Raw genomic sequence first — 13394 nt, forward strand, 5'->3', positions numbered from 1 at the left:
TCTCATCCTTCTTGTGGTTCTGCTTATCAACTGTGGTAAATCTTCTTCTTGCTGCAACTATATATATATTTTTTATTTTTCTCCACTCAAACTTAACGTAAGATCTATGCATTTTAAGAATTAAGTTCCTAATTTTTTTTATTTTATTTTGAATATGTAGGGAATGAGCAAATGTTGGTGACTGCCCAGTGCGAGAAAGTACTGCATGGAGGTGGTTGTAAACCAGACGAATGTAGCAAGGGTTGTCAAGCCATGTATGGAGCAGCAGCCATGGGGCTTTGTTTCTTCTTCCAGAAGCCGAATGACACTTGTTTATGTCGATATCATTGCTAAATGTCTTCGTCGCTGAATTACTCAGAATAATTAATCTTGAGATTTGATTGATCTTCCAGCGAAATTATTCAATGAATAAAATCCATTTGAGTGTAATAAAATAATCTCTTTCTTACTTTGTGATTCAATTTCCATTTTCCATTTTCGCCAATTTTACCATAAACCTTTTTTTATGATGTTATTCTCACTTCACAACTTATTATTCTCACCCAATTTTTACCCTCATTGAAAAATAAGGCTTGAAAATACAATTAATAAGGACCCAAAAAATTATAAGATTGGTTTAGTAGCTCAAGTCTATTTTTTTTTTATTAATTTGGATGTCTGGATTAGTTTGCGTATATCTCGACTAATCTCACAAGTCCTGAAGTTAATAACCATGTAAATCTCTAGTGATCCTGAAACCTGTGAGACTCAAACTGGTGATTTTTAGAAAACAAATTTAAGATTTGACCAATTAAGTTACACCCATTAGGACTACTCAAGTCTAATTTTAAACAGTACAAGATAAGGCTCATCAATTTGTTTTCTCCTTACAATAAAAAAAAAAATATATTTGGAATGAGAGGAAAGAAAAGAAAAATTTAAAGAGGAAAAAAATAGAAGGAAAAGATTTGAAAATGAAAAAAAAAAGTTTAAAGAGGAAGATCTCCTTGTCTTTAGGAGCAACCCTAAAAATCAATACCCTCGCAATGTAAACAGGTTGGTCTGTCGGACAAAAAGGGGGACACACACAAACGAAGTGAGAAAAACATGGAAGCTCTAACACACAAACCCACCAAAAATTTTCTACACACACCCGAATATTCCACGACCAACCCCTCTCTCTCCATCTCTTCCACCAAGAGACGCACCCGACCACCAACATCATCTCCTCCTCCTCCGTCCTGGCGTCCTTCATCACTCAAGTCGCTCAATTCCGATCAGTGATGAGCTTTCATGTGTGCGAGTAAATTTTTAACTGTTCAGCGTTCTCTCATGTTAGCATTTTGTACTCTTTCTAATTGTAATTTATATTGTAATTAAAAATTCACCCCAAAACTTTTAATTGTTGCAATTATATCCTTCTAGTAATTTAATCTAAACGCAATTAATACTAAATTGCAAGTTTCATTTCAATTCATATTAGTTTCAAACTTGTGTGATTTCTAATTATAATCTAAAAAAATGACTTGGATAAAATCCTATTTAGACATGAATTAAATTAAAAAAAAAACATGGATTTTAATGTTAAAGGTGTTTCCTCTTAACATAATTTAGATTTAGGCTTTCTAATTTATTTATTTTTGGAGTGGATCTACCTTTAGTTATTTAATAGAGCATAAAATTTAAGATGGATTAATTTTTGTAAATGTGGATTTTATTTTTAACCATATTTTTTAAGGATTCTAACTTGATTTGTTAATTTGATTAAGATATTAATTAAATGCACACATGTAATGTAACACCTAAACCTTTTTATTACACTTTTTCAGTAATCATGTGCGTGGAAAATGAAGGAAGATAACATTTTATTACACTTTTACACAATTTAATTAAAAAATATTATCGAACTTTATAAGGATTTTTCCAAGAAGAAAAGTTAAGCAGCTTAATAGCATTTTATTAATTTTATATTTCATAACTCAATTTACAACAACTCTAACCATGATTACTCTCATTTATTTCATCATCAAAACATGTAATTTACAAAACTCCAGCATTTACTTGAACTATTATGGCCGGCCTTCCAAAGAATTCAATGAAATTCAAATCAAATCATGCTCTATTTGGCAATTTCTCCTTCCATTGATATCCAATTCAGTTCCTCCTTCCATTCATATCAAAGCACTGATTGTCTTTTATTTTATTTAAAAAAAAAACTTCCACACATTGTTATTTTTTCGAGGGTTTCCATGTTTATTGACCGATGTTTACACGCAATTAATTTCTACATTCAATTGAAAGGCCAACGTAGTAGTTACCCATCATCATCCTCTAAGGACATCCGTTTTCTATATAAAAAAAAAAAAGCTTTTTTTTTTTTTTTTTTTTGCTGTTAGTGCTATTACATGGGCCTTGCTGAGTAAAATGTCCAAGGTGTTCTCCACATTCAGCCCATGTCTCCTCAGCTAATATACTGTGTTGAGGTTGGTCAAACTTCAATCCATGTGCTTAGACTAGAAAACGTCAAAATTGATTTATACCAACTTGTATTAAAATTGAAATCCTACAAGTCACCTTGCTGATAATATCGTTCACAAATTCTTTATAATGGTCTTGATTTTACAACTAATCTAACAATTACATGTAAGACAAAAGTAATTACATCACCAAGATGATTATTAAGAATTTTAGTTCAAAAACGTCATCTTTTTTTTAATAAATAAATCCATATTAATGTAGAAAAAAACTCTAAAATCTAATGATAGGCCACACTGGGATTCAAATACTTTCCTTTTATACAAAGAAATCCTCTTTTATTTTCTTTATTTTAACTATCAATTAGAGTAAGCTGGGTACAAATCAATTCGAATTTTATCCAATCCAAAACCCAAATAGCATGAACTCAAATTCCTCTTTGTTCAAGGAGAAAAAAAAAATCCAACGATCTATATAAGAATGACATATTCACATAGAAAATAGCATGTCTTGTGCCTAGACTTCTACGGAGAAAAGAAGGCATCCATGAACACAAGCAATCATGTTTAGATTTAGAAGAATAAAATACGAAATGTCAATTTAGGGCTAGAATCCCAATCCATAAAATTTTATACGATCGAGTCGTTCTCAAGCGTTTTCATGACAGCGGTAAGGCATGTCAATGCTAATCCAAATATACTGAATAGTTTTAAAAAACTCAAACTTGTCAACAAATCTACCAAGCCATGGAAAGTTCCAAACTAGCAAAACAAGAGGCTAGTGCCCCTGGTTTCTTGTAAAAGTCATAGTTAATTCTCAGCCCACTGAAATCTACAGTCCATAATATACAGATTGCATGGCTGGCCGAGTCATTCTCGTGAGTTGGCTGCTCTTATGACATGACACTATATATATGCAAAATAATACCTCTATGTGTGTGTATAACGATATTTAGCTTATTTCTTGAAGTTCGAGGAGGAAATTAAACCATCAATTTTGCACATAGTAGCAAAAGCAAATACCTTCCTATGGGGCGTTGGATGAAACCAGAGGTAAGCAACCATGGCCACCACGTTTATGTATATATACAAATTTTACAAAGCTTATGGGCTTGAATGGGCTAGAGCATTACCATCTGGGCTTGATTCTTCTAGGGTTCTCTTGCCTTTGATATTCTTGTATCTCATTAGCTTATTTGTGCTCGCTAGGTCTACCCGCTACTAGCTGCGATGACCTGTGTAACAAGTTTGTGCATCTTTCAGCTTACAAGGAACGTTTTCATGAACCCTGATGTCAGGTACGTAGAACAAATTCTTAAACTCCTAAGAATATTCTATGTTTTCATTTTGCTGATGCGTTTTCCTTGCCTGGGATTGATTAACAGGGTCAACAAAGCAAACCGTGGCATGGGAGTGCTAGAAAACAAAGAGGAAGGGGAGAGGTATGCAGAACATGGCCTGCGCAAATTCCTGAGAACTCGCCCACCTGAGATCATGCCAACCGTCAACCACTTCTTCTCTGAAGATAAATAAATAAATATACTGATAATTATGTATAACCCCCCTGAAGCTTTATCTGATATATAATTAAAGCTAGCGAGCAACTTGTTTTGTTTTTAATGATTTATAAAGTGTGTGAAATGAGTCTGTGGTCGTTTTAAATGTTATAATACATAGCGAGACTGGAACTTGCTTCATTTGCTAGAGTTTTCCAATTTTATTCAGGAATTCTTCTCTCCGTTAACGAGGCCAATGATTAATACCAGGATTCTTAACCTCAAGCTAAGGAGATTGGACAATATTGTTTCCATTTTTAACAAAGATAAAACATAAAATTACTACCAGCAAACTTTAATTTCCAAAGTTTCTATACAATCATGGAACGGTTTGAAATCCAAAGTTTCTGAGAGAGGGAAAAGAAAAAAGAAGAAGAAGAAGGATTGAGCGTGTGTAGACCGCACGCTCAAAGACTATTATTGGATTTTTCTAGATTGCTTGCATCGTAATCAAAATTTTCTTCTTCTAGTCAACGTAATATATCCTAAGTCAACTGTAAATTACAATATTTACGAATGCACATATACTTATTCATATTTGTTATAACTTAAATTTATAAAAATAATATAAAAATAATTTAAGAATTTGATAAGACAACACAAATCAAAAATTTAGGGGACTAATAGGATGAAATTATAAAGTTGGAAGTCAATTTGGGCAAAAAAAAAATAGAAGAATTGATAAGTTTAGGTACTTAATTAAACTTTGAATTAGTTTAATTAATGCAATTCTAAATTGAAAATATATCAAAGTTCAAGGTCAATTTAGGTCAAAATTCCAAGAAATAAAATTACAGGGACCGAAATGAATAGGCGCTAACACTATAGGGATTAAGTGATTTTATCAGGGGTAATTTTGAAAGAATTAAAAGTTTGAGAAGTCAATTAAAGACTGAATTGATTAAATTTGAAATCAAGAACTATTTTGTAAATGATACAAAAATCCAGGGGCCTAGTTGTATTGATCCAAGGGTGAAATTTAAAAAATAAATTTAAAAAATAATAACTCAATTGTAAGATGTCAGAACTTAAAGAGGCAAATTAAAGAATGATCATCTTGGCCTAAAACGAAGTCATTCAATCAACTGTTCATTCTCTTTTTCTTCTATAAAAAGAAGAAAATCTATGTGGGAAAATTGACATAATGGCTTAAATGATGTATTCATATTAACGATGAGAGATTCATGGAAAGTACAAACTTGTGGGTCTGTTTGTTCACGATGAGAGATTCATGAAAAGTCTAATGCGGTAATTTTTGTGTATATGGCGATTTTACTCCAGCAGTAGCATGCAAGGTAAAAACATGAGTTAATTTTCTATCTTTATTTTCTTCACCTCGTTATACATGATTTTACAGACATTCTTACCAGTAAGGCTATCCTTGCAAAGGGCTAAATATATATGCTTGATTTATCCTTAAAATTAATTATTTAATGTAATTAAATTTCTATGCAGTAATCCCATGTTATTTTTATTCATTTTACATCAGTCCAAACTACACTCTAAATGGATTAATAATGGGCTTTTCCTAGTACAAGTTCTGGACCGTGAAGGAATGGACAAAGTTAGGCCCAATGCCTTATGTTTGAGATTGGCTTGGTGTGCTCGAAGTAGGATCCAATAAAGGAAGACCCAACTGTTACTTTTTTTTAGCCTTTAGCCCCAAAAAAACACAAAGTTCAATTAACTAAATTAAAAGTATAAGGACAAAGTTAACTCATTGAAACAAACACGAGGACAAATTAAATCTAGTTAAGCCTCTGAAAATGGAAATGAGATCAAAAGCAGGTATGAAATTGGAACGTGCTTTGTAAATTGTTGATTGCTCATGTAATGTTGCGTGCACCACCAAACAGCCTCACCCTGATTTAGATTAAATTAGTTTACAAGCATATGTTTTGTGACAGGTTAGGTAAAAAAATATATAATAAAAAAAATTTAGAATATAAAAAATTATTTGATATTGCTATTAAAGTTTTTTTAACAACTTGAAACCTTTTAATCTGACTTTGTATCTAACCCGAGTTTAAAATTAAAATAAAATTTGGCTCAATATGATTAAATTGATTTGATGAGTTTAAAAATAACTTGATTGACTGACATGATTAAATTGAAAAAACTAAAGAAGAAACTTACATAAAACAATTTTAGACACAATTTCTTGTTTGATCCAAATTTAAAATTAAATTACATGAATGTTATCTCGATGTGACTTTGATAATTTAATCAATCCAAAAGCAACCCAGTTAAATGGTAAAAACAATTCTAAGAATGAATTTGAGGGAAAAAAATTCTAAGAATGAATTTAATCAATCCCTTAGCCTAGTAGGATAATGCTTCGAGGATTTCTTTCGCAACTTTTGTACAGTATCTGCTAACCTAGACCTTACATTTGGAAAACATCAAAATTGGCCATTAACTGCACTATTGATCTGTCTTTGATTTTGTGTGTTTGCTATCACAATTATAATCAATATCTTGGTCAAATGTGTGGTTAATTAATTAGATAGGTACAGATTTTATTTAGAGGCAAATAAGGTGACTTTCAATTTACCGTAGAAGGCACCTTGTTCCCATATTTCAACATCATTCTCCTTGAAGAGACCAACTCCTCATCTGTCTTGTTCCCAGCAGAGTTTTGTGAAGTTTCCTTTGTTTTCTCAGCCAACAAACAGGAAAAGTTCACGTTAATCTGTCATCCATGGAAAAATCGAACACAAAAAATCCATGGTTTCAATGACACTTGAAATACATAGAGTACTAAGTATTACTTGCACGGATATATGTCCTGCCTCTTTACATTCCTTTATTCTCCTATAATAGTTGTACATCCTTTCGTTTCCCTGGCAACATGGGTTTTTCTCAGAACTTGTTTTTGATCATCACAGCTTTAGTGGTCCTTGCCGATGTTGCTACAGCCTGCTCCAATGGACAATGCAGGGTTTGTGTGTTCCCTTTTACATGCAAGTGATCATGAAACTCTAATTTGTTTTTTTTTTCCTAATTCATCTTTGTAAATATCAATATTTAGATACTTGATGAATGCTCATCGAACCAAGATTGTCAAGCTGGGCTCTATTGTTCCTCTTGCCTGGTAGGATTTTCAGGTTCTAGATGTGTAAGATCAACCATCACAAACCAATTCAAGCTTCTGGTACTTCCCTAATTATCTTTTTTGCATAATAATTATGCGGGTTATTTTCTTCTCTCTCTTTTGTAAGGACGCACCATGTTTATGAGCTTGTTAGGCAACGTTTAGTTCACAGACGCCTTGATTGGCTCATCTGAGTGGTTTGTTTTACTTTTTGTCTTTCCATGATGTGCATAAGAAGACTTTTGGTTGAGGTATGTTATAACCTACACGATGATATCATGAAGATGTGGAGCGTAAGGGTTACAAATCAAAAGAAAAGAAAAAAGTAGAAGATAGAGGCCATACATTTTCTTCCTCAAGTGAAAATTGGAATGAATATTAATGTTGATATATATTGTCTATCAATGAAGGATTTGCTTTAGGGCAGTTTCCAGGAAGGTTATCAGTCACAGCAAACAGGGATTCACACAACGCAAATTGGACGAATTAGGGTGGTTAGAGTACGTTTGATATTGAAATGGAGGGCCTGCCATGGCCATGGTCCATTTAATAATAGATTGAGATTTCCCAAAATAAAAAAAGGGCCCTCCTTAAGATGGAGGAGTGCCGACTGAATTTCACTGACTGTTGATACCGAGTTGCAGGGTATGTGGAACTCTTGTTGTGACTTGGGAACTTGGAAGATTCAGGATTTTAAAGAAGCTGAGAATTCTTAGTGGAAAGCTTCGGAATTGGAGATGGATATTGCAACAAAAATTGAATCGAATGTTTGTAACATTCCGAACTTGAATCATTGTTACTAAATTAGTTTAAACAAAAATTCAATATCTTTAAACACCGGTCCTGCTGGATTATGAATTGAGACTGAAGGAGGATTATATATATGATAAAGCTATAATTTGGTTTCCTAACTATAACTAAAAACTAGTAGTTTTTAAAAGTATGATAATGATTGTTTTGGCGAAGTGTTTTTTTATTTGGAAATATATTAAAATAATATTTTTTTATTTTAAAAAAATTATTTTTAACATTAGCATATCAAAACAATTTAAAAATATAAAAAAATTAGTTTTAAAACAAAAAATTAAAATTTAGTAAAATATTGTTTGGAACGCAGTTTCAAATTAACACACAAATTAACTAGTTTTCATTTTTTTCTCTTATTATTAGAACAATTCTTTGCCTTTCAACAAATATGCATTTTTGACGACCCACAATGCATATGCTATTGATGGATACCCTTCTCACACCGGAGTCCCTCGAATCACATTTACCAACCAAGAAGACAACATCACAGAGCAGTTAAATGTAAGTGGTTTTTCCTATTTACCATGTTAGAACCCCCTTTTCTTTTCTTTTCTTTTCTTTTCTTTTCTTCTGCAAGTTAACAAGTGCCATTAATTATTTGACCACAGAATGGAGCTCGAGCCTTGATGCTTGATACCTACGATTTTCAAGGAGATGTATGGTTATGTCATTCATTTAAAGGACAATGTTATGATTATACCGCATTTGTATGTACATTGATTCCCTACTGCATAATATGATTTTTTTTTGTTTCATTTATTTTCTCTAATGTGTGAAAATGTAAATGTTTGCCCCAATAGGGTCCAGCAATTGACACCCTAAAGGAAATTGAAGCTTTCTTATCAGCAAATCCAACAGAAATTGTTACATTAATCTTAGAAGATTATGTTCAAGCCCCAAATGGACTGACCAAGGTCTTCACTGATGCTGGGTTAATGAAATATTGGTTTCCTGTGGCAAAAATGCCTCAAAATGGTCAAGATTGGCCATTAGTTAGTGACATGGTCCAGAACAACCAAAGGCTACTTGTTTTCACTTCAATTCAATCCAAGGAAGCAAGTGAAGGCATTGCTTACCAATGGAATTACATGGTTGAAAATCAATGTAAGAAATAACGTTAAAAATTCTTTCATTTTTTTTTTTTAACTTTCATACATCAGTAGAATTCGTTATACCATATGCATGTAATCTTGGTTTAAACCTTTTTTTTTTTTTTGGTGGCAGATGGGGATGATGGCATGAAAGCAGGAAGCTGTGCTAACAGAGGAGAGTCACCTCCTCTTGATGACAAGAGTAGATCTTTAGTGTTGGTAAATTACTTTAGATCTATCCCCATGAAGGAACTTTCTTGTGAAGATAACTCGGGGAATCTCATAAACATCCTTCATACTTGTGATGGGGCTGCTGCCAGCAGATGGGCAAATTTTGTTGCTGTGGATTATTACAAGGTATGCTTATCACTCGCAAATTATATATCTAATATTTTCAAGTTCAGTTGACATTGATAATAGAACAGAAGAGGTCATATATAATAATTTGTTTCTTTTTATGCGTGGGGGGCTGCAGAGGAGTGAAGGAGGAGGATCATTTCAAGCCGTGGACCTGCTAAATGGGAAGCTATTGTGTGGGTGTGATGATATCCATGCATGTGTGGTAAGTTATAATGGGGATTAAGTATATTAATTGCCATATCAAATTATTTTAATGCTTGCCATTACTATTCAAGACCATATTCTTATGTTAATTTTATAGTCTTGTGATTGCACGAACTCATTCTTGTTGTTTTGACTCGTGTGGACAATAGAGAATGGTCAAATTAGTTCATCAAAATCATACTCATATCAAGTTTTCCATAATAATGTGATCCCAACTCAGAAAATTCTCTAACCATATCATGCATTTTCTTCTACTTGCAGCCTGGATCGACTTCAGGAGCCTGCACTCCCTAGTAGCATCGACAGTCATCCACAATACAATAGATTAGGGATTTGGGAGATTTTTATTTTGTAATAAAATTAATCCAATTGTACTTGAGAAAACGGTAAACATTCTGTAGCTGCAGCGGTGATCAAAGAAACTTACTCCAAGAAATTTACGGCCTCAAACTCAAGTAATCTGAGCCAGACTCGCACAGAATCCATTCTAATATGCTTCATAGCATATGGGTCTCAATTCACAGACCCAGCAAGGATTCTCATATTGTTGGGTGAGCAAGAAAAACATAATTTAAATCTCTGCTGCCCGATGGAAATCAATCAAAAAGTAAAATATCTAGGCTTCATGCTGTTAAAATTATCTTTGATATTTTATTTTAATTTAATTTGAGCACGATTTTAATAGAGGAATGAGCATGTGGGATGCATAATGCCAGCAACAAGACATAAAATTACTAGCAAGAAAACAATAGCAACCATTGTCAACTACTAACTGATATCATTGAAAAATGTTCAAGTTTCTCTTGAAGCATATTAATGGGCTACAAAAGAAGAGTGCTTGAATTATGAAAGTGGGTCAGCAAGAAAATGGAAAGAAATCCCTCAACAATGCATGGACTATCCTAGCAGCCAGTAGACGCTAGCAAAGGGCAACCAACTGCCTGGTTATATATCCAACACATTGGGCCAAACTAGTAGGGCTACAGAGTGGATTTGTCCATAATTTCAATAATTGAGTTGTTATGATCTAGTTATATAGTACTATCCAAATATAAGTGTATATTTTTAAAAATTTCTCTGTGCCTTTTTCATCAACATATTTTTCCAAGTAGTTTAATTAAGCTGAATATGATCGAGTAATTAATGCAAGTGGATATCATTGTCACTGGGACAGATTTTCCACAATTTTGCTACTAAAGAATGGTCTACACTAGCTAGGATGCTAAGAGAGAGATTTGTTTGATTGATCTAAATTTGACTGTGAGGGCTTCAAGGACTCAAAATGATTTGGCATTCTTAGGATCATAGTCTAAAAAGTAAAGAAATTCAAGTGATGCCTTGATCATGCCAATTTGACTACAATAAACTCAATTAGCAACACAATCCCCCAAAAATTATGACAAATCTACTAGTTAATTATATCACCGTCTTCACGGATTTCAGGGAAATTAATCTGCAATCAGTCAAACATAGAATCCAAGGCTTGATTAATTAATCAAATTCAGGAACTAATAATCATTTTTTTTGTAGCTTATTAGCCCTAATTATGTTGTTCTGAAGCATTTGAGTAGGTAGGCTAGGACGTATCCAACACATGCTAGTAGTAATCTTAAGACATGATGATATTAATATTTAATTACTACTGTTATTAAGCATAATATTCTATCTTATCAGATCTGCATGAAAACTCAATAATAGGACTACATTACTAGGAACATGCTTCGATGTTGCTTGATTGGTGTGAAGGATCGAATAATGGGATTCATGTTATTGGCCTAGTTTAATTATAATTATCTTCTTTTCACAGACGTATTTACAGACGTATTTTTTTTCGTCCAGGTTGACCAGCATGCCCTATATAGTCCAACAATGACCATATTAAGAATGTCTGTAGGCAACTGGATGTCTTAAATTACTAGCATTTGATTGAAACCATGGGTAAACTACAGACTAGATGGGTAAATTGATAGCTAGCTTGTATTCTAACTTGTCGCCAACAAATAAGGTTGTTTTACTCGAACTAGGGTGCTTTTCAAGTTCTTAAGACAAGAAAATACAGCAAAGTTCTCTGATGTTTCGTCCAAGACTCCAAAGTAACCATGTTAACAAGAGAAAAGCCTATGGAGAGTATCCAAGGTTTTAGCCACAAGACAATGACAAAGCTGACAATGTAGGCCGGATAACTCTTTTTTATTTTTGAATTCCAGGCCAACGAGGGAGTATCTAAGCTACTAGAGGGTAAAAAGGCGCAGCATGCAAAAAATGGTCATGCAGTTTACTTTTCTTGATTTTGTAAATCATCGCAGCTCTCTAGTTTCAGAATTGGACAGAGATGTGCAGGCAGGGCTATTGTTGAAAGGTATATGGAACCAACAAATTGGATCGCCTCTCCTTCCTACTTCACCCCCAAAATGGCAAAAGCAGAACCAAATGTAACAATGGTGTAGGAAATTGCATCCATATTCGTGTGAGCCAATTTTTGGACTCGAGAAAGCATCCATAAGAAACTCAAAGTGAACAAAGGGTATAATTTCTTTTTTCTCTTCTGTAACCAAAAGAATTCATGGAGTTTGGGGCTCACTAACTGTCTGGTACTTGTCAATTGATGCCCAAATCGTACCAAGGACGATTACGATATGCCCACGAGGGGGTAACGTGCAATAGGGGCATCATTCCCAAAATTTCCATTGTTGTTTCTTGTTGTAGGGCATCCCCATCGATGCCCCACAGGAGCTAGAATTTGATCTTCAAGGTGGCCAATATGGCACCAGATCACATGGGCTTTGGTACACCCCTTTCCATGACATTAGGTCACCTAATGTGGGCTAAGTGGGAGAAGAGTGAGGGGATAAATGTTTTTTATTAAATTTTGCAAACAAGAATGAAAGAAACAACAGCAAAGACAAGCACTTAAGCATCAAAACAAAATGTAATGGGGACCTTAACACATGGGGGGTGGCTTTGAGGTTGTGAAAGTGGAACCAACTAAAAGGCGAGAATCTTCTGCAAAATGTTGGTTGGAAGCACACATTTGGGCCAAAGTCTTGTGTTCAAGTTGATCATAATCTCTTAACTTGAGAGAAAATTATGTCAATCTTCTCCTTTCTATTTCTCATTAGATAATGTCTATCTTGGTTAATGCACTTCCTGGGACACTGAAGCTCCCAAAAGATGGCATAATCATCATATAAATATGCAGATAAACTAATGCTAGACACAACGCTAGCTGGATATTCATGGCGGATGTAATCTGATCATTGACAGCAAGGTGTGCAATTGCCAGCATAAGCTGCCAAGATAGCCGGTGCATGAGAGGCTCACCGCGTTGCAATTGTCTAATGCACAGTGTTGAAGACATGAGCTAAAGTTCGTGTAGATTACTGAAGTTCATTTCTTTCAGAAATGGGATCGTTGGATTAATTATTTACACCTAATCATTAACAGTTGTGGGCTCAATCAATTAGACAAGATTCCATAAATTTGCACGATGGTAACCTCATATTGGAAGAGATCGTCATGTTGGATTTGATTGCAATGTTTACTTTTCCTATACGTCAGGTTAATTGACGATACTACATGTTTTATGCAGTACCAGCTAAACTTGATGTGTTCAAGACTTGCCTAAATGTATGACTCCGCGTGTGGGTGATAATTACAGGAAAGGAAAGGTCAATTTTCCAAAGGATCTAACAGTGGCACCTTTCGTCAATATTGACAGGCTCCTTTGCTAGCTATTTCTCCCTAACTTGGACAAATTCAAGCATGAGCAATGGTTTAGTTCTTTTCTGGTTTTTCTTGTTCCTTTTTGTCAAATTTGTTATTATATGGC

The 13394-nt window shown here is 33.9% G+C and overlaps 2 protein-coding genes across 3 annotated transcripts; both read left to right on the plus strand.

Moving 5' to 3' along the window:
• The first annotated feature begins 3334 nt into the window (after window positions 1–3334).
• LOC18107337 (uncharacterized) lies at window positions 3335–4150 on the plus strand. Of its 2 annotated transcripts, XM_006373326.3 has the most exons (3): window positions 3336–3506; window positions 3663–3751; window positions 3839–4150. In XM_006373326.3, exons 1-3 carry the CDS (start codon window positions 3483–3485, stop codon window positions 3984–3986), a joined length of 261 nt encoding a protein of 86 aa, XP_006373388.1. In that variant the 5' UTR covers window positions 3336–3482; the 3' UTR covers window positions 3987–4150. The 2 variants fall into 2 exon arrangements, with proteins under 2 accessions (XP_024444010.1, XP_006373388.1); XM_024588242.2 differs by having other exon boundaries at window positions 3335–3506; window positions 3663–4150.
• Window positions 4151–6526: 2376 nt separating this feature from the next.
• LOC18107338 (PI-PLC X domain-containing protein At5g67130-like) lies at window positions 6527–10001 on the plus strand. Its single transcript, XM_052448719.1, has 8 exons — window positions 6527–6950; window positions 7041–7163; window positions 8274–8411; window positions 8519–8617; window positions 8711–9014; window positions 9135–9358; window positions 9477–9563; window positions 9827–10001. The coding sequence occupies exons 1-8, from the start codon at window positions 6861–6863 to the stop codon at window positions 9857–9859; spliced, it is 1098 nt and encodes a 365-aa protein (XP_052304679.1). The 5' UTR covers window positions 6527–6860; the 3' UTR covers window positions 9860–10001.
• The last annotated feature ends 3393 nt before the right edge of the window (window positions 10002–13394 follow it).

This window comes from Populus trichocarpa, chromosome 17 (genome assembly GCF_000002775.5).
Source record: "Populus trichocarpa isolate Nisqually-1 chromosome 17, P.trichocarpa_v4.1, whole genome shotgun sequence".
Lineage (NCBI taxonomy): Eukaryota > Viridiplantae > Streptophyta > Magnoliopsida > Malpighiales > Salicaceae > Populus > Populus trichocarpa.